Raw genomic sequence first — 22,187 nt, forward strand, 5'->3', positions numbered from 1 at the left:
TTTGTCCCAGGCCGAGGGCCACTTTCCTTCCATTGGCTCTACTAGTTTGGCATCCTCTCTTTCAGGTCCAGAGAAACTCTTAATTTGGGAAGAGGGAATAGCCGGGCCGATCTCGGTATAATGACTTCACAATCTGCGCTTATGCAATAAGAAATATGTTCCATTACAACAGTATGGAAGAAGGTACCAGTGCATACTTGGACTTGCTAAAGGACAAAGACTCCAGCAAATACTAACAGAACACTCTTGTGTGCAGCATAATGTGCAGCTGCAAACTGACAATTAGCAACACAATACTGAAAGTGAAAAATTCAACACCTTGACTCTGCCTCAGTTTCATCCCCAACCTACTTTCCCTCTCCTCTCCATATGCTCCCATCTGTGAGACGCCTTGCTACATCTCCTGTACTATCCACGCAAGCACACACACACTCACCTCCTTCACTCCCACCCCTCCAGCTGCAGCCCCAGCCGGCTCCACACAAAGGCAGGCCAAATGTATGCTAATGAGAGCCAGGCCAATGGTGGAGCCGCACTCATTTTGAGAGGAAATGGCTTTCAATAATGGCGGCCCCCGGGGGGATTTTGCACAAAGTTCAGCTCCACTTTGAAAAATGCATTCAATTCACTGCCGTCTCTGCTCGCTCCGTTTTCTCCTGTTTCTTCGCCTCTCGATGAAGAAAGAAAAAAAATACATATCCAGGAATATATTTACGTCCCCTCCTCCTCCTCCTCCTCCTCCTCCTCTCGCCTCTGTATTTATGCTACAGAGAGTCGGAGAAGTTTCAGGGACTGAAGAGTCGCGATTTATCTTTACAGAAACATCAGAAACCAAAAAACACAAACATGTGAAGCTGACTGGTGTTCGGCTCCTCTTGCTTTTGCTCTTCTTCTGTCCCCAGGAGCATGTTAACTGTACCGTATGCATTTCAAGCGGATGATATCCTGTGGGCGTTGGGCCTAAAAATACTTCAAAGAGGGGATGAACAACTGTTAAATAATGATGAGAACGTTTCTTGAAGTAATGAACATAATTCGAACCTGACATCTTAACATGTGATCATGTAAGCCGGAGAATGTGACGGCTGCTACTTTAATGTAGAACATTCCTGCTGTCGTTATTATTTATCCTCTCGAAAACGCTGCTCATGCACCAGAACAACACCAAAGATGATTTTTATTATAAGTTGATCCACAGATTACTTTTACAAGTCGTCAATAAAATGCCAGAGAACAGAGAGGAAAGGCTGGAGCCGCTTCTCAGAACTCAAGATCAAGATCTTCAAATGGCTTGATTTGTCTAAGCGGCAGTGCAGAACCCAGCGACATCCACATTTGATGTAAATGGAAAAGCTGTAAACCATCGTATCTACAAAGGGGGAGAGATCAACATGCGATGGGATCACACCAGCTGTGACGCCCTTCACATGATGACTCAGACCCCACCCGTCACCCGGCACTCTGCCTTCGTTATGATCTGAGCTGCAGATCAGAAGAAGTTTTGCATTTGAAACTATAAGTAACGCTACTAGATTTGGAAAAAGTCCAGCTACGCCAAACTCAAAGAGACGCCAATCGGAACATTAGTAAGTGACGACACTTACTAACCCTAACCCTAAGCTCTAACCCTAGCTCCCAACCCTAGCTCCTAACCCTAGGCTCTAACCCTAGCTCCCAACCCTAGCTCCCAACCCTAGCTCCCAACCCTACTTCCCAACCCTAGCTCCCAACCCTAGCTCCCAACCCTAGGCTCTAACCCTAGCTCCCAACCCTAGCAGACTAGAATAGAAAACATTTTTCTTTCTTACTTCATAAAATGATGGTTTCAACAATAAAACGCCACTCTGAATGGAAGTTAAGGTTTGGTTGTCAAAGGTCACCCTTCTGCTTGTCTCCATTTGGGTTCATCTCCACAGCTACACTCGTCTAATCTCTCTGTCCCTGCTCGGCTCGGTCATGTCCTTCCCCTCTTTTCCCCACTCTCTCCCAGCATCCTCAGTGTGCCTCGTCTTCCCCCTGAGCCGGTGCTGATGTCTGCGCTCCCTGGTGCCTGTCATATCAGGAGGGGCAATAACCCGTGAAATGACTGTTCTCTTTTTTCCCCCCCTCTCGCTCGCTTCCCCGCCATCCCGGTGCCCCCCCACCCTCCCGCCACTTTCCTCATTCCCCACCTCTCACTTTCCTCAAGCGCTCCACGCCGCTTCACGCTCCACTTAGCCACCGGGCCCGGGAACATCACGGAGGCGCCGTTTGCTCAGCGTGTGCGCACACATGCTTACATGACGACCGAATATTCCCGTTCGCCCGGACTGATGCTGTATAATTTGACAAGAGGACGGTTAAACAAACAGGAGGAATGTGCAGTTTTACTAAACCCACACTGGAGGTTATACATCCTTCATAGGAGCAAACTCAACGAGTGTGTGTATGTGTGAGATCCTAGTGCCTGGGCTCTGCTCTCTGGAGAGCTGATCAGTCCTATTCCTGGGATGAGTAGACACTCCCAAGGCAAACACTCCAGATTTAATTATAAGCTCCAAAGAGGATTAGTCTGTGCCGTGTGTGTATGTTTTTCTGAGTGTGTGAGTGAGTGGGGGAAACACAAAGGGAGGGAGTGGCAAGAAGTTGTCCTTTCATTTCCTGCATTGAGGAATAAAACTCATGCAGCAGCGGCCGTCTCACCTTTGTTGAGCGGGGTATCGTCGGTCTAGCTCGTCGTACCGGGGCTCAGGTCGGAATTCGGCTCCTCTGGGCGCCATCTGTGAGGAAACACGTATTTAGACACTGGACATGGAACTGAACCCCGACTTCAGTAGTCCTGAAATGCAGCATAAAATATTGACTAAAATATTGAGTGTACATGTTTTCATATGCAGCCTCGTAGTTCCAGTAGAGAAAGATTGAGAAAAAAATAAAGGGAAAACAAAAGAGCTAGGACTCGTGGAATGCCCCACATGTGGTAACATAAATACATGCACCCACATGTAAGCGGTGTACCCCACTCATGAACATGTGCGCGTACGGTTCATGCGCCAGTCATGTTGGGGGGAAAAATAAAAGAAAACGACATATAGAGTACGGTTTGAGACTCACCAGGAAGTGATTGATTAAAGACGTGCCTGGAAACGCTTACTGCAAATGAAGACGTTCCAGAAAAGATCCACACTGAGATCTAAGTGTCCTATTTTTATTGAGCAGCAATGGATTAACCCTTAGACTTGCATTGTAACCACATCTTTTTTGTAGTAGTAGACAATGAAATGCTTAATTTCTCATTTTGTACCCGTTTTCTAACCATTGCTAGTCATTCAGTTTGTAAGATACATAAATTTGCCCATGTGTGATTGTACTTTTTGAGATATAGTGCTTTTGAACAGATGACCATAGCTCGAAAATATACATCATACTGCTTTAGTATTTATATTGTGTGAACCTGTAAAATCGTGTCAACATTTTAATAATGATATGTCAAAATCTTCAGTTTGCAGTGCTATTACATATAATAAAGACTAAAAGTGAATGATGTTTAATTGTGATTAATTGTATTTCTTAGTGTGGAAGTCAATGGATTCACACCTTATAGTCTATTGTCACAGATGGTTAAAAGGCCGAAGCGTGGTTGAGACATCTGCAACAGATTGAAGTGTACACAAGTTGCTTAGACCAAGTTGCCAAGTATTTATACTCGGGTAAAACGCTAGTCTGCGGTGCGACATCTACGCTAAACAACGCCAGGAGGATGTGAGTGGATCATGTTCTAGCAGGAGAAGGAGCTGATCAATGTTTAGCAACAATGGCTTTTTGTGAAATCGCGGGTTTTTCCTAAAAGAGAAAAGACGCCAGAGTAGAGGACGAATTCTCCTGAGAGACGTGGGCGAGGACACGCAACCACGTTGAGCTGTGCTGTAGGGACAACAACATACCTATGGCATCAAAAGCAGAAGTAAATCTGTTTTAAACTGTGTGATTTGCTATCGAAATACGCGGAACCATTCATACATCTCAACCACGAAGGTCCACCTATGTAAGATTTTAGAGTGACATCACCGTAAACAGAACAATTACTCCCTTGGATCCTCTTGCTGATCCCTCCAGCAGAGTTCAAGGAACTTCCACAGAAGGTTTTTAGTAGTGTGATGGATCTCCAAACTAGCTCCAATCCTCTTTGGCAGAGATTCTCTGGAACTCTATTTATTGGCTAAACAAGTGAAACCGTCAAATTAGCTGCACGCATGTGGATGTGGTCAAAGATTGCAACATAGCGAGGGGGTTTAAACAAACCATCCCTGAAAGCAGAAGAGGAGGGAAAGGGGGTAAGGTGGGGTGGTGGTGGGGGGGAACATACAGTTCTAATTATCTGTAATCTGGGATCTGAGCTCCGAGTTTTCGCATACAAACGCAGGCTGTTTACTCAGCGGACGTTTGTACGGACAAGCGCGGCCCCGCTGTAGCGTGATACACGAGAGCGCCAGTCAAATACACAAAGTAACTGACAAGCACATGTGCACATAAACAAGCAATCCTGAGCTTGACAGACACAGGGAAATAAAGAGGCAAACAGTCGCGTGTTTGAAGCGGGCTATCAGAGCGGCACAAGCGCAGCATTTAATAGTGCAAACACACACTATTAAGAGCTCGCTCTGTTTTTTTTTTTTTTTTTGTGTGTGTACGCATGAGTCCAAACTCATTCTGCATGTCAACGCTGCAGAGGCGCATTACCAGATATCATTAGCATGTCTCTGTAATGTCAGGAGCTCTAATGTCTCTGAATGGGAGCCAGGAAGTGAAAGTACATCAGAGCCGTGGCCCCTTGCAAGGCTGCCACCCTTTTCATTAAAGCGGCTTTGTGCCTGCCTGTGTGTGTGTGTGCATGAATACAGTATGTTTATGCTAACGTTGTGGTAGTTTTGAGCTGTGTGTGTGTGTGTGTCTTTTGTGTGCAGTTTTAATATGATGTCTGGAAAGTGAACGCTCCATCTTTTGGGTAGCAGTGTGTGTGTGTTAGATAGAGGCCATTATGCAAAGAGAGGCATAATGTGAGGTAAAGGGGGCATTAGTCTCAGCAAGGAGCTGGGACTCAGGTGGAGGACCTTCTGTGTGTATGCGTGCTGAATAAGGCGTAATACATCTTCTGAATATGAAAAAAAAAAAAAAAACAAGCAAGAGGAAAAGACTGATGAGGAGAGAGGGGGATGTATGTTTAGATGAAATGAGTGAAATTCTTTGTCCATTGATTGTATTAACATAATAGCCTGCAGCCATAGGTCTGGATGATGTCTTTATTAACTCACACACATATTACGGAGGTCTGTCGTATGGATGTTTTTCAGGCGGAAGCCCATTTCCCCTAAATTAGAAAACCAGCGGCGGTGCCAGATGATGTGAAATACTACACACAAGCGAGTAAACACATACACGCGCGCGGAACGACAAAACAAGTCTCGCCATGGCAACTGGTAAAACAGCAAAATGAAATTCATCCAGGTTAGAGAGGAAGCCGAGCAGCCGGGTTTTTTTTTGTTTTTGTGAGGAGGCGGCCAGCCTCGTCTTCTTCACGGCTCTCGAGAGGTGAAGAGTGACGAGCTATCCCTCGCACGCAAGTTCACGTCCTCGTCCTGAACCCGCTGACATCATATGCAGCGCCGCGTGGGTCTGCTTGCTGCATGTGTGCGGTTATCAGCGGAAAAGTTAATGTCTTGAGCAGGCGGTAGCTGACAGAGAGACGGACGAGCCGCAACACATGCACACACGCGTGATGTGGGATTTCCCATTCCTCACGAATGTCATGTGGTAAAACTTTAAAGTCTCAATTGTTAATGTTGGCGTTCGCTGGCTTTTGTGTGAAACTTAAAACTCGAACCTTGCAATCAGAACATCTTCAGGCTGCTACTCGCGCCGTCGTCTCTCTCCATAAAGTGCATAATTGTGCCGAGTCACCGCCTGCGCCGCAATCCGCCCGCTTGACAAACGCCCTGGCAGGATGGTTGGCGTGCGCGCGGTCGTGAATGAGCAGAATGTCACTTTTCCATTTTTCCAAATTAGAAAGCCATGCCTTGACAGCGCCAGATGATACGCATTGAAACGCGGCGCGAGTGCGTGCGCGCGCGAGTGCGCGCCACTCGGCTCGAGCGGCACAGCTGTCGCATTCATCAGAAAGTATTGCCAGAGCTCAGGAAATGAATTTCTCCGAGCACTTTTGGCTGCGCTGGGAATTTGTGATGTTCATATATATCCACAATAAGCCTCAAATGAGAGCCCAAGTGCTTTGACACAATGCCTGAGCGCCGCTTTCATTCTCCGACTGAGATGCTAAGATTCGCCTTTTTTTTTTCTCCTCCGAGGCGCTTTGCTCCTCCGTCTCTTTCCAAACGGCATAATTAGCCTCCTGTATTGCCATCCATCCATCCTTTTCCTCCTCCCGCCCTCCATCCATCCATTTTGGATGCTAATTAAGCATGTGTCTCGGTGAGGAGCCTCTGCCTGGCACCGCGTGCCCACCTCCTGTTGGCAAACGTCACCCCCCGTGCCCTGCATCCGACACGGTGAGGCGGAACCCGCCCGGAATCCATCTCCTTTTTGCCGAACTAGGGAGAGCTAACGTAAGTGTCTGCTCCTCGAGAGGAACCGAGCGACATGCAGCGTAACACATGGTGAAACTTTAGGGCCCTAGCTTGCCAAACTCGAATGTGGCTTCTGGATGTCAACAGTTGTCTGACGACACCACTTGAATGTCAAGCCCTTCGCGCACACGTGGCCTCCTGTGTTTCAACCATGAGCTCCAACCCACTAATACCAAAAAAAAAGAGAAAAAAAAGGTCAGAGCTCTCTTTCCAACGTGCCCGTTGGCGCACGAGATTACGCCGATTATGTATATCTCAAACAGGAGGCTCACTCGCCCCCCGGTGTACACTAAACACTCCCACACCTGGACCCTGCGCACTCTGAGCTCGTTAGCAGCAGATGGCGCACACACACACACACACACACGGTGACCAAAGGTTACACACACTCAGACTGGAATGCGGCCTATTTTTGTAATAGGCCAATCTGCTCGCAATTGTCTTCATTGTTGGTGTTTGTTTAGGCCTCAACTCTTGACCTTAGAATGGCTTTTTACATTTACATACAGTTGGCGAGATGCGCCTTTAAATCCCCTCCACGCAGGGGTGGAAACCGGTCGGGTCAACAGAATGTTTATCTCATTAGCTGCATTAAATACATAAGAGTTGGCTATCTCTTTCCCGTGGCTCCACTCAGACCCATCCATCTGAATAAGTCCTCTCTGGTTTGAACTTCCCAAGTGTTTACGTGGAACCTAAACAGACGGGATGTGTTTACGTGTACACGAGCGAGGAGACGATGGGGAAACGTATGCTAAAGAATGTTTTACACTTTTTCGGCGCGGAGCGCTGATGTCACTGGCTCGAAGTGGAAGGGCTAAAGAGAACAAATAGTGCTGCAGCCCCGAGAGGAGAGGATTTGATTTGTTTAAGTGTCTATTTGCCAAAAACAGTTTTGTAACTGGACGATTTATATCCCTCTTCAGACTGGTCTGGTTCTGCTGAGCGGCTATATTTTGTTGACTGTTAACAGGGAAACTTTCATACGATCATACCCCTGATCGTGTGCCGCAGAAGCGAACGTTTTAAACAGCCTTTGATGCCATAACCAGCCCCACAAGTGTGTATTTTGTTATCACACGAATCGGCAATCAACGCGGACCCCAAACCTGTTCCATATGCGTCACCGTGTGTGGTCATGGCAGTGGCCATGAGCGCTGTTTATTTACTGGGACCGCGTCCTCGTTCATGTCTTCCTCTTCCCCCGCCCCCCCCCCCCCAAAAAGGTTCGCCGAAAACACACCCCTGGGGGAGCATGTGTGCGGCTGGTGTCGAGAAATGTGCAAGCAACTCAATTTCAGTTCAGTTTTTTGTTGTTTCGCCCAGCTGGACGCAGCTTTGAAGTCTGAGACGGGAACTTGCAAACACATGATGCAAAAAGGCACAACGCCACCGCACCTTGTGACGGCTCCGGTTCTGTCAAGTCACGGCGTCGCGCAAAGGTTAAGCAGCCTTCTGTTGTCTCCTCCTTCCAGTCGCAGATTCGAAGGATGTGGGGGCTGACACCACCACCAGCGCCCGAGTCTTTGATGACTGAATCCAGCTCCTCTCGCCCTCCAATGGCCTGCTGCAAATGTCACGAGGTGGAACAGTTTGCCCTTCAGATGCTTTGATGTAACTCCTGCCAACTTCAGAACCTCCGAGTGAGCCACCGAGGCTTCAAAGGGCCCCGCAAAAATTTAAAGTGCAATCACGACCAAATGAGGTGACACAAGGGCGTTTGAGCCTATTGCCCTATGTTGCAGCTATGTCAAAAGTCCTTGCACTGAATGAATATGGATCTGTGTGTATACAAAGGCAGTTACCGCTTCTTACCACAGGCGGCGCCAAAGTACAAGATTACTCTGTAACTTCAAAGTTTTTTTTTTTTTCGCTTTTCGATTTTCTTCAAAAAGTCTTTGAGATTGTTGCCAGCGGTGATCAAACCATAGAAAATGTTAACTGGAGTGTGGAGCAGTCACAAAGGTAAGACCTCTACCTAAAAAAAAAAAAAAAAGCCAACTCTCCGACGTGGCGATTCAACTAGCAAAGATGCTTCTTTCTCTAAAGGAAGCGGCTCTTGCAGATGTTTGCCAGCCTCTTGGCCCACGAGGTCCACTTGCGCCTCCGAGCTCCCTGCTGGCGTCGGTTTTATTTCAGAAGAACAGACAAAGGAGAGAGAGAGGAAAAAAAAAAAAAAGATTTCTTGGAAACTGAGGGTGTTTGTGTTTGGGTCTGTGTTTGATGAAGTGGTTTGTTTAATGTTGCGGCCAGTCGATTTAGATGGCCACTCGGAGGATGTCATGACGAACAAATGACCAAATGTTATGAATTTTGCCTCATTTGCAATGCTGAGAGGCAAACTACAGTTTAGTTTTCTTCGGTAACATATATCATGAGTAATCAAGTATTTCCGGGGCTTCCAGGGTTCTCCGGTATCAAACCTATGAATGGTTGACAGGACTTGTATAAAACCTGAAAATATCACCCCGAAATTGCCGATGCAACTCCAACACAAACTCTTCTGCGTTACTTGATAGCTCTGAGAACGACGCTAGAAGTGCGACCTAAGCGGAAAGCGACCACAAACACGGCCGACCCCGACGAAACTCCTCTCCTTAAACACGAACGCGGCGCGCCGAGGCACTTTGAAGTGGGAACGGGCGAGAGCGAGGAGGAGAATGGGAGATTTCTATCAACTCGCAGACAGATCACACTCTGCAGTTTGCCCGTAGGCCCCAGACAAGCTGTGGGGATAAAGACAGACACCAAATAAATCCCTGCAGGCCTTTGTTGGCCCAGATGGAGAGGAGGGAGTGGAGGTACGGGGGGGAAAAAACCACCCGTTTGCTGCGCAGCATTGGAATGAAGTGACTTAAAACAAAAAAAGAAGAGAGAGAGAGAGAAAGAGGGGAGGAATGTGGAGCCTCGGGGATGCGCTGGAGAGACAAGGACAGAGAGGAGGAGTCCGTGGACGGAATCACTCATTGTGACTTTGCGAAGAGAAAAGAGGGAGAAAGGTGCTGAACGTGTGTGTGAAAACTCTTGATGGCGGTGGGCAGAAACATAATGCTGGAATGAGATGTTGGCTCTCGCCTTCGTCTCCCAGGAGCGTGAGCGAGAGTTGAGCTTGCGCCCGAGTCGGCGCTTTTTATAAGAAATGAGAGAGAAAGTGCTCCTGTCTGCACCGATCAAAGAAGGGTGAGAGCCGGTGGTAGGAGTAGGAGGTGATGGGAAAACAGCACGGGTGGTCAGTTGGTAGGAAATGAATCAGAGTCTCTGCTTTCATCAAATTACAGCTAAACAAACAACGACATCAGGACGCTAGCAGCCATTATGAAATCCCAAAGTGGTGCAGAAAGTAGCATCTTAGATGCTTGTTTGCTTAGAGATGGATGGAAAGAAAGGATGATGCTACAGGGGTCATTCATTTAATTCTTTCCAGCATCCAAAGCTGCTGTTCCCTGTCAAAGGTTAAGATGTTGCATGAAAATGCCTTAAGGTCCATCCACATATAAATCAATTTGTTTGTCGTCCATAGCCTTGTAGCCGACGTTTGGTTGCTAGTGGATGTTTCGAGCTCTGGTTGACTTGGTAACCCTCTTGAATATATCCCACTGTTTCTTGGTAAAAGAAAAAAATCATTAAATACTATTATTTTGTTGATGGAGCCAACTATTTTTGCCTGTAAATGGTGTTTTCCTGCAGCAAACCTTTGGGGAAATGCATTTGCTTAATATACTAATCAATCGAACACATTGGTGGTTGCCTAACTGTAACCCTAACTCTAGTCCTAACCCTAGCGGCATCCCTAAGCCTAAAAACTGGAATTGGTTCAGCCTGGTATACATCTCAACAATTACAAAGAGTACACCCTTGGTTGTACACGTTGGTAGTTGCCTAACTGTAACCCTAGTCCTATCCCTAAAAACTGACTGAAATGATTTCATCCTGGTATACATCGCAACAATTACAAAGAGTATTCCCTTGCTTTCCAGAAACTTTTGAGGTATCACTGAAAGAAGCATTTGCATCACAAACCATTAAATTATCTCACCTCACTGGGAAAGTATAAAACGACGGCTGCATACCGGACTAAACTGCCGGCTTGTACGTAGGGACGCTCTCTACGGCACGACTTTCCCTTTGTAATTATCACCTCAACCCATACATTAACAGAGAACGCTCTCCCGGGCAGCTCTACCTCCCGCTCCTTCCTCCTCTGTCATTTCCCTCCTCGTCCAGCCCGTTTTCCAGTAGCACAGTAGCTTGTTCGGGGGTTATTCTGGGGTGCACGGTACAAAAACACAAACTTGCGGCGGGGCCTGTGTAATTTTACGGGCCAGAATAGTCCTCAGTCCGGTGCGGCCTTTAATCATCTCAACTGCTGCACACAGCGAGGTGGGCAAGGGAGTGTGTGTGTGTGTGTGTGTGTGTGTGTGTGACGCAAAGTCTAGGGCGCTCGGCGTTGTTAAGGCTGCAACAGCAATCCCAGAGTGGGTTAAAACCGGGAACGGGAGTCTGCATTTCTTGTAATTACAGAATTATAGGCTTTTCCTCAAAAAAAGTTTGTGTGTGTGTGTGTGAGAGAGAGAGAGCTGCCAGCCTGGATTTGGCTGCAGCCTCGTGCTGTAAAGTGAACTCTGAGAACAGCTTCATTTTGGCCAGCGCTGGGGTTTTGCAGCCCTTTGATGGTGACTGAGAGAGCGTGTGCGCGCGCATGGGCGTGCGCGCCGCCACGGTTAATCGCAAAGCGGGTTGTTTTTATGTGTCTGTGGTGTGTTACCTCCTAAAAGTCACTTATAAAATGTGCGCGGGCTTATGTGTTGTTTTAATGCACGCACCCTTTAGGAATTTGCTAAAAATTTAAGTCAACCAGTCACATGCGTCCAGTAGCCGGTCCTTTCTTTCTTTTTCCTTTCCTCATTAAATTAGGCGCAGGTGCACTCCTAAAAAGGGCGCACACAGGGCATATGCTAACCTGATTAACACTAACATTAGGCTAACATTAGTGCGACCTCCTTCAGAGAAACACCCCCGGACCAGCTGCTCCAACCAGCGTCTTGCTCTCCCACTCACTCGCTCTCTCCAGTTCCAGTTTTTTTTTTTTTTTTAACTTTAAACTTGAACAAAATAATCTGAAATGGGAGCCAAACCCACAACTTCGCGTGCTACGCAGCCAGTCTCTCGCTTGCTCTGTCCCTGCGATTTCTTTGCCTCTTTCATTATAGCCCCAAAAAAAAAAAAAAAAAAAGAGATGTGCAGATGAATTTCTTATATACTTAAGAAGAAAAGCTTCTGTGCCTGAGTGGGCGTGCTGCTGTGTGGGTTTGATTGACAGGTGAACTAGTAGCGGGGGGTGCAGAGAAACAATGCAGTCGTAAATGCGGCTTACAAGCCGTGACATCCGACAATTTGTCAGCATCCAAATGACTAAACTTAGGAGTTGTTTCCGAAGCTGGATTGACCACACGGTTCAGGAGGTTAGGGTGGAGTCAAAACGGGATTTTTATTTTACTTTCTCTCACGCCGCTGCTGGCTATTAGCCAACGTCACCGTCGGCCTATGACAGAGTGATGATGTTTACGGCTCCGTCCTGAATGAAATGTTTTGATTGGCCGCGAGCCAAAACGTATGTTCCCTGTCTGTGCGGCAGCGGCTGCCTTTGAACCGGTTAATGCACAGTCGTAACACATTAAAACGCCTTAGAAGGAAAATACCACAGAATAGGAATTCAATATGTCTCGGTGGAAGTGTTACAGGATAAAGGTAGAGATTTAATCCTGCGCTCAAGGACGCCGGAAGAATGTAGATGCTCGCTTCAGTCTGAGACCACCTGAAAGTTCTTTCTCCAACCGCTCGCTCCATTCCTTTAGTCTTTTATGCGTCTGTCAGCTCTTCCATCCCATCTGTCTCCCCCCCCTCGTGCCAATCCAGCTCCTCGTCCTTCCCGTGTCTCCCCCCACGGATCCTCTTTGAATCTCTTAGCTGTGTTTCTTTTGTCCTCGTCCTCATAAACACGACATTTTCTCTTATTTTTTTTTTTTTTTTCATCCTCCCCCTCGCCGTGCGCTCGGCTGTTGGTTTTGCGTCTCCAGCAGCGGGGCCGGCCGGCCCTGCCAGCACGTCCATTACACCTGCTCTCTGTGCGAGAAAGGGGGGGGGGCCTTTCGGTGAATTGTTGATGGCGGAGGGTGTGTGGCGAGAGCTCGCGCTTGTCAGGTGAGAGCGGCGAGTAAACAAACCGCTCGCAATCCACGAAGGGCCCCGCAGATACAAGCGCGCTAACAACACATCTGGAAAACCGCCGTCGATAATAACTTTGTGTTGTGTACGCCAACGCTGAGGTGGTGAATACGCGTGGATTCATTAGGATGGCGGCGGCGGAGGGAGGGGGGGCGTTTTTCGCCCGTGGGCGCCGCAGCACCCCAGCGCTCGTACGTACGTGCGCGCGTACGTCCGCGAACGCGTTGCAGGCCATCTATCACCGTGACAGGCCGGTGCGTGTTTACTTAATGATGTGGGGGGTTTATTTATGAAGTGACGGCCGACGTGTGGGAGGGAGAAGGGAGAAAGTGTGAGGGAGGGGGGGGGATTGAGACAGCCCGAGGATGTGACATTAAAATATCATCAAGGTGATGGATGTCCGCGTGCACGACATTAGAGAGAAGTACAAAAAACAGCTGCGCAACGGATGACAAGCCGTATCTGGACTTGTGCGAGTGCCTCTGTCTCTGTGTGTGTTTTCGTAATGACTCCGAGTGTGCAGTTGCCGCGCGTGGTTTTCCAGCGACTTCTGTGTTCATTAAGGTGTCACATGTGCTGCCACTGTTGTTTATGATTCACGGGGTAATGAGTTGAAGATAAGACGCGCGGGTTCATGTGTGTATACGTGTGTGTATGTGTGTGTGTCGCCTCACTGCGGCATCATTTATTTTGGCTGACCACGTTACGCGCGGTTAGATGTGGATTTACGTTACAATGAACACATCACGCACACCAGAAGGTGGAAAAGTGACGTTCAGTTGCGTGACCGGACGGGAATGAGGGGTCAGAGTAGCAGCTGTAGACCAACAATCACCACTAGGGGGCGGAAGAAAAAAAATAGAGGAAAAGACCACAGGAAAAATGTTCCTTTAAATATGAGTGAATAAAATTCTCTTTGTCAGATAATGTAAGCACTTTCAAAGGACATCACTGTCATGGGGAACTCCACCAATACACACAAAGATCAGTCACATACTCATGACTTCACGCCTGTGAAATTAGTTGTATGACATAGTCTGTCAGCGCGGAGAAAAAAGGAGCTTTTTTGACGCGCAGTCTAAAACAGACGCTTGGCAAATCAAAGTGGAATGTTTTTTCCCAAAAAAAAATAAAAATTAAATAAAAAAAGGAGTCAGAAGACTCTTAGATTTAAGGACAACATGATCTGATCCAGCGTGAATTCATGAAGCTGGAATCTACTTGACATAAATTCAAGACCAACAACAAATTAGTGGGAGTCCTCCCGACCCAGTTAGAACAAAAATAACTTCTGGTGCAATCACGCTACGAGTAAAGGCTCTTTTAGAGTACTGTGGGACATGGACGCCATAACTTATACATGTAGGCTACTCTGGTATGAGCCAGTTATACTTGTGAGTTCGTCAGTCAACCAGAGACTAGTGGGTGCTGTCTTTCTTCTGTCAGGTGGGTTCATTTTTGTTTCTACTTCCTGTTTCACTTTCAACAACAGCGACTGAGAGTTTTGCTGAAATTTCACCAAAGATGGGTCATGCATAGGCCGGCTTGTATTTCCGAACCTCCTAGGTTAATCTTTCGTCCACGTGTTCCATCTTTATTGACCCAAAACTATCAATTTGAAAATTGCGGAGATGAAGTAGCAGCCAGAAATACTGAAGCATCAATTTGGCACAGAAGTCGCCTCCAAGAGAGCGGCAAGCTAGGACACGAAGCACCAAGCTAATGTCGGAAACTTGCTCCGGTCAACCGATCATAAGGTTAGTTTGACCTGTTCTCGTGTTCTTCCAACCACCAACCACAGAGCCCTTGGGCAAAACTCAAACGTTAGCGTCGCTCCCACACCAGGTGGAATTTCAAGATACTCCAAAAAGAGTGGATCGTAAAGGAGGAGGAGCTTGGTTCAGACTGATTATCTTGATTGCCGTGGTATTGAGTACAATCCTTTACTGCTCCGTCCATCCCAACACGAAGACCACCCAAAAGATTCAATCGATCTCTCAGACATAGTTAACTCCCAAAGGAGTGACTTCAGACCTTACGCAAACATGTTTTGGGCTCGCAAACATAGAATATACTGTACTCTAGTAACACAAAACTACAGCTTATCAAGACCAGTCTCTACACAGATACTAGTATTCCACTAATAATCAGACTAATACGTCAACTGAGTCGGATTAGGGTGGACGGGTACCTCCCTGACAAAGCTTGAAAAGATACCCCGAAAAAACCGTGGCTCCGTCTTGGTCAATAAAGTTCCTGTGGACTCAAAGCTCTCTACGTGCTCTCCTTCAGAAAGTTAAGTTAGAATCCCTCAGAATAATTTCAGTCGCATCGAGGGAACATTGTTAATGCAGCCGCTGTCTGATCAGTGGTCATTCCGAACTCATCTCATAGAACAAAGAAGTCTATAAAAGTACGTCTCGCATGTACTTTTGCGGCTTAATTGGCCATCAAGACATTACAGAGAGCCTATCATTAGCATATAGAGAAAACAGACAGAGAGAGTGGGACAATGTGATTGGCATAATTACAAGTGTGACCTATCCCCAGACAGGGAACACGGAGGACGGGTCAAATTAGAGACAGATAGACAGACAGGGACACGCAGAGGAAGAAACGAGGACCGGGACATTGAAGTGCTTTCCGAGGCCTAGCTGCACGTGCGCACTTTAAATAAAAGCTAGCGACACGCTCTCACATGTGGCTGGCCACGCACCCACACAAAAGGACTCCACCTCCAGATCATGCACACAGACGAAACCGCCGAAAGGCTAAACAGAGACGTGAATAGACGTCCTCACCAGTCTGTTATCACCGCGTTTGTTTACGTCAGTTTAGGCTGGTGCGCTGACTCGCCGTCCTCCCCCTTTTCAAAGCCGCGGAGACGGAGAATGGCGCCCGTGGCCTTGCGCGCAGAGCCTGGGGAAGCCTTTTTTTTTATTATAACCGTTCAAGGCTGCAGGAACGGCGGAGTATAAAAGAGCAGCGCGGCGTGGCGGAGGTGGTGGCGACTGAGAGGCTGATCAAACGAGGCCGACGGGAGAGAGGGAGCTCAAGTGGTCTGCTTTTACGATTCACAAAGAGAGAGAAAATAGGTAAATGTGGAGTAATATCTCAGTGATTCAGCAGAGCCTCAAGGTGATACGCTGAGGATAGAGATATTTGATTAGGGTTTTATTTTCCTGTATGTGTCTCATTTCTAGAAATAAATAATAAGGACTTCACTCTCTTGCCCTTTGATTTGATTAAAACATCCATTGAGTTATTGTCAATATAAAACTCCATTATTATCTTTTCTCTCCTTTTTTTTTGTACGTCTTCCTCCATGTTTTACTGTTTCTATTCGCACTATGTATGTGTGTGTGATTGTGAGCGGAGTGTTTCATTATCGGGCTCCTCGGGGGAGGAACCCACCACTGAGTTTTTATTTTTTATTTTCCCACCACGGACACCGCTGTCTTCCTCTATTTTTTTTTTTCCCGTGAACAATAACAATCTGATCAGAGGTTGCACCTCGAGCTCGCTGCGCTTTAATTGCGGCAGAGTTTTTGGAGGGCCCGGGCTGAAAAGCCATGCCGCACGGGGATGTGCAACGAGCGACAAAGTGGCGTGCGTGGCTAATGAAGACCGCTTCACGGAGCTCAATAAATAGAGGGCTACAATGAGCGAGGAAGTGAGGGCAGGTTGCGTCAGGTGATCGGCCGTCAGTAAATCCATCCCATATTTCCCAGATGCCTCCGCGTCTCTTTGCTCAGTTGTGTTACTCAAAGAAAAATAAACCGAGCTCAGAGGAAATGCCTTTCGCAAAAAAGGCCGCGGCCAGACGCGGCCGTCCTGGCTCGGATCAAAGTGTGATTTTCTGCATCTTTGGGCTCGCTATTAAAAAAATCCCATTTTAAAATGGGTGATAAATGGCTATCGATCTCCACAGCGAGTCCGCGAGTGTGCGGAGGTAAATGAAATGATTGCTCAGTCTGGATCAATAGAGGTTCAGGGGCGTTTAGCGGTGCGGCGGTCGGCCGGGAGCGGCAACCGCTGCAGTCGCCGGCGCTCTTGGAAAAACAAGAAAGAAAAAGAATTCGCCAGAGGAGGACGAGAAATGGAAAAGCAATAGGATAAACGAGAAAGAGGGAGACAAAGCTGGGAAATAGAAATGGAAATGTCACTGGCCTAATAGATCTCTCCATAAACTAAATGAGGAGGAGAGCGGGCACCGCCTCGGTGGCACGCTGCGCCTCAAAATGTTAACAAGAGAGCTGGAAATAGCCCGAGAGAGCGGGCTGGTCTCAGAGGAGACACGTACACAAACAGACATCCTTCAGTTTAACGTTTCGGTGTTTGGAGCTGGTGCGCGGGTGCCAGAGGATGTGTCACTTTCCGGCATATTTTAAGACGTCTGCGGTGGACGCACACTCACCCTGTTCGGGTCATACTCCAGGGCTCGGCGGCGCGCCGCTTCAAGTTCGTCGTAAGCCGGAGCGGCTCGGGCCGGATGGGGCTCCCTGCGCTGGTGGCGCTGATCGCTGCAGAGACAGAGCAAAGAAATGAGGAATTAAAAAGCAAAGCAAGAGGCAGGTGGAACACGGTGTGTGAAAACCCTTGACAGATAATGTCCACAAAGTAGTGCTTCACTCCCTGAGCTGAACTTTCTACAGCTGACTGAAAAAGAAAAAAAATGGCGCCTTTTGACTTGAAAGTCGCACAGAGCAAAGGGACGCGTTATCCCGGCCAGAGCGACGGCCAGCTAGCTCGACAAGTCAATACACAAATCTTAGCACTGCGCCCGACCTTTACAGAAAATGACCAAAAAGGTGAAAATGAAAAATAACTGCCGGCGGAGAGATAAGAACTCAGGACAGAATGGGGACAAAACTTAAAGAGAAACATCATCATGCTCACTGGACCTTAATGCCAGATAAGCTGCACACACCTTAAAAAAAAAAAACGGCGTGGAAGCGCACACACGCACACGCGCACAAAAGGCGACAGCGCTCGCCCGAGTGAGCACAGCCCTAGAGGACGTGGCGATGAATCGGCGCTGCCGTTTATCTGTGTTTACTGGCCGGCGCCCGGCGCTGACACCGATGCGCTGCCTCCTCGGTAGATACGCGCCGTGTGAGAATATCTCAAATGCACTGTTAAAAACTTTCCACCTTCAGCGGCCGCAAGTAAACACCTCAGATTCTAACGGCCCGACCTCCGGGCAGATATTGAACCGGCAGATAGAGAGGTTCATTAGTGAAGTACATAGCTTACATGTTTAAGTCTCTCCTGTGACCCTTGCCTTTAATTAGAAAGTCGGCGCGTGTGCGCTTCCGCACGTGCAAATACAATCTCAGGAACGTATAAAATCGATGCCTGTAATTTGGTATGTGGGACACACGGCGACGGATTTAATGCGAGCCGGTCTCCTACCCAACTCAACGGGGACGTAAGGCTGAGTCACGCACTTCTCTCCCAGACGCGTTGATATGCAAAGCGTTGCCATCGTTCCCTGCAAATATGTGCCCATCTCTGCCGAGCCCCTCCTCCTCCTCGCCCTCAATCGGGCGCCCGAGGCTCAAAACCCCTGAATTGCCGCCACGAGGGAAGAAGTTTCTGGAAACTTTCTCCGCCGCCATAAAACGCCGGCGCAGACGCTTCATGAAGACGGATATGTCTAATTGTTGCTTCTCGAGACGGATTTAATGGCTGGTTTCAACGCACAGCTAATCAATACTAATCCCCCCCCACCACCACCACCACCACCCTCCGCCCCCAAATCTCTCGGATCATTTACTTATTCCCTTGCTTTTTATTACTCTTACTTGGGCTCCGCCGCCCACCACCAGCCCCTGTCCGCGCGCAAACAAACAGATCCTCGGAGAAGGATTCACGGAGACAAAGTTGAAGCTCTTCCTTTTTCTTTTTTTTTTTTTTCCTCCTTTCACGCCACCCCTCTTCTAGCGATCCCATTAACCAATCCCTGGGCCCGTAATTAGGCCTGCCATTTTGATTGAGCGTGCGTGTCGCTCTCCAAATGAAACAACACTGTAATTATCTCATTACGCCGCGGCCTCCATCACTGACAACGCCAAATATTATCATATTAATGGCTGAAGACGGAGGCTGATTCTGGATAAAGCATTAGCGAGGGCAGAGGGGGAATTGTGACGGGCTGACAATTCAACAGGTTGAAAAGAACTGAGTGGGTAGCCACGCACATTTACCCGTCCTGTCCTAAATATACCCTGTGTATGTGTGTGTTAAGTGAGGGACAAGTAGGCTACCCAGTTGTCATCAGTAGCTAATAACTGCTGCTGTTTGCTTGTCTTCAAGCTCGGCGGCTGAATGCATAAACACAACTGTTCCACGCTACAATTTTCTCATTAGAACAACTGTGATGTGAGACCTTCAATGACAACGAGAAACTAAAACAGAAGCTTGAGGAGTTCAGGTTTGTGACTTAAATGAACCTTAAACACTGATGCAAAATTGAGGGGTTTAAGAACAACAGCGTGTTCTTATTGTATGGACGCACCAAGATGACATCAAAGAACCCACTGTGGCCGATTGTGATGTCACCAGTGTCTGGACCAAAAAGTTGCACGTGAACGCACCATAAAAAGTTAGCATACATTTTTGTTAGGAAGCTAGGAAGAGCTATGAACATAAGACAGCTATAAAAGCATGACAGCGCCTCAAAGGTGCAAACCAAAGCATGTGGAGCTCCCCCTAGTGGCTGGCCGCCGTATAGGTCCTGAGTGCTATAAAAGCAGGATGTGACATCACGATGATTGACAGCTGCCACAGGTGTGAAGCGGTCTCGCACAGTACTCAGAAAGTACTGTGTGAGACGCTGGTTTCAAACTCACAAGAACACGACGACACCTGTTTTCCTGGGATACTAGCTCGAGTTTGACCCATTGGGGGAAGTGGAGATGCACCATCCACATTTACGTACAGTCTATACCAGAGGTCTTCATTTTTCAGGCAAGGGACCTCCCAAACTGATGAACTCTGCCTAATGTTATTGATAAAAATATACATTATTATTACCATTTGGCATTCAATATTAAGATAATCAGATAATACACAGGTTCAAATATTCATTAGCACTGTTAGCTTCTCTTCTGGGCTCTCGGAACCTGATACGGGGCCTTGCGATTGGCTCAGCAGCGATAGGGGCGGGGCCTACTGTGTACAGGAGGCTTAGATTGACAGGTCTTGTGTGGCACGCAGTCTGCATCGCTGAACGAGTCAAGTGATGACTGAATGATAATGTCTTTGGCCTTCAGAAAATTTAAAAACATATATAAAAATATCTAATCAACCAAAGATTTTGTGACCCCCTGCAGTACCTCCGTGGACGCCCTAGGGGTCACGGACCCCATGTTGAAGACCTATGGTCTATGGCTACTAACCCTCGTAAAGAGAGCAGTCCTTTCCTGAAGCATGCTGATAAGTTACATAACAGTTTATTCATTGTAATTGATGACGTCATTGAGAAAATATTGCATTGTGTTGTAAAGTTTAGATGAGATGAAGATGAAAAACAACCCTTTAATTTCGATGTTTTGCACTGGTTTGCTAAGGTGCGATTTAAAAAAAGCCTCTAGGTGATAAATTAAAATGAATGAGATTCTGTAGGTAGTCAGGGCTCTGTAGTAATTTTCTGCCTCTACGCAAATATTTCCATATGACAGCCTGACATGTAAATGCCGTCAACTACAACTAAGCAATCAATCAATAGTTTTGTTTTGCCGTATTAACTCAACCAAAGAAATTGATATCACTCAAGCGTGGCGTGTTTTTCCTTCAAATATCCCTTTTCATCCATATTTCAGCGTATCTGACTATGCAGGTTGATCTAAGAGCGCCCCGTTAGAGCGAAGATGGAGGAGGATGGAGATTTAGGGAGGAGAGGGGGAGAAGATGAGACACGGGAGCAGGAAATGAAAGATGCATCTGAAGACAGAATGAGAGCAGAAGAGCGAACGGAAACATAAAGACCGAGATGGAAACTTGGAAAGGCGTAAAAGAAAGAACAGGGGAGCTGGAGTGAGAACAAAACCGTCAGTTATATGAAAGTGAGCGGGGAGAGAATGTGTGAGAAAAGCAACTATCCCGTGGTGTGAGCCAGTGTGAGGGCAGACTAATTAGGAAGTGTGCACTGCCGCCGGCTGGTTTGGCGACTTCTTCTTGCTGTGGCCAGCTGATTTAAACACAACACACTGGGGGGAAAATAGCTCAGGCAGGCAGGATTTTCTTTGCTGCTCGCATGCTGGAGGTAAGCACACATCAAAGTGCATGGTCAATGTTTGGTTTCCTGGTGCAATATTGGGAATAGACTCAGACAGAAGCTCAGAGGAGCTCCAAACTGAAAGTGATGGGGAAACAAAGCGGTTTTCGCTCTGAAAACACAAGAAACGAGCAGATACGTTCAAGCATTTTGAGGAACCGAGTACCTAAAGGAATTGTCTTTGCAATTTTTGCACGGATGACGGTTATGACTTGAGAAATGTAGGAATCACACGAGGCCCGAATACGAATGCTCTCATAAAGTGGTATTTTTATGATTTAAATTATGCTCTAGAGAAGACATCCTGACCTTTTGTTCTCTAGAACGGATCAAGCTTAAAACGAAAAAAAATACAAGGAAAACCTCCTGGGCTTGAACCGAGTACACAAGAAAAGTAGTACCAACTCTTGACTAGCAACGTGATCTCCGGCAAATTGGGCGTACAACCACACCAACATATTCAGAAAAGGAAGCAGTAATTTGGTACAAGGGACTTTAAGGGACTTTAAGGGATTGTGGTTCCCAAAACTGTTGGGTCAGGTGCACCCTAGCCCTAACCCTAGCTATCTAAGTTAGCCTCCCAAAATACCAACAATAATTTCTGGCTTATGTCAATTAAGCAGTTTTCCTTTATGCTTTCGAACAATACCTTCAATGATTTGGGTTTAGGGTTATGGTTGGAAAAGGTTGGGTTAGGGCTAGGGTTAAGGTTTAGGGCTAGGATTAGGGTTTGGGTTTAGGGTTATAGTTGGAAAAGGTTGGGTTAGGGCTAGGGTTAAGGTTTAGGGCTAGGATTAGGGTTTGGGTTTAGGGTTATAGTTGGAAAAGGTTGGGTTAGGGCTAGGGTTAAGGTTTAGGGCTAGGATTAGGGTTTGGGTTTAGGGCTATGGTCGGAAAAGGTTGGGTTAGGGTTTAGGTGGCTATTCGAGTCAACCGTTTCAACCAATTAGCTTTGGATTTACGTATAGCAGCAAGGGCGACTCTTAGCTTATTGGTGGTATGTAGATTCTATGTTGTGTGCATTTCCCATAATCTTTCAATCTGCGCTTACGCATACGGAT

At 47.2% G+C, this 22,187-nt stretch overlaps 1 protein-coding gene across 3 annotated transcripts in view; it reads right to left on the reverse strand.

Moving 5' to 3' along the window:
- The window catches only part of pard3ba (par-3 family cell polarity regulator beta a), a 144,329-nt gene that overhangs the window by 10,720 nt on the left and 111,422 nt on the right, over positions 1 to 22,187 (reverse strand). For all 3 annotated transcript variants that reach the window (XM_047576989.1, XM_047576988.1, XM_047576990.1), the window contains 2 exons: positions 17,263 to 17,368; positions 2,683 to 2,759 (listed from right to left, as the gene is read on the reverse strand). In XM_047576989.1, coding sequence (XP_047432945.1) covers positions 2,683 to 2,759; positions 17,263 to 17,368 — 183 coding nt within the window. The remainder of the gene's footprint in view (positions 1 to 2,682; positions 2,760 to 17,262; positions 17,369 to 22,187) is intronic.

Source organism: Mugil cephalus, chromosome 23 (genome assembly GCF_022458985.1).
Source record: "Mugil cephalus isolate CIBA_MC_2020 chromosome 23, CIBA_Mcephalus_1.1, whole genome shotgun sequence".
NCBI lineage: Eukaryota > Metazoa > Chordata > Actinopteri > Mugiliformes > Mugilidae > Mugil > Mugil cephalus.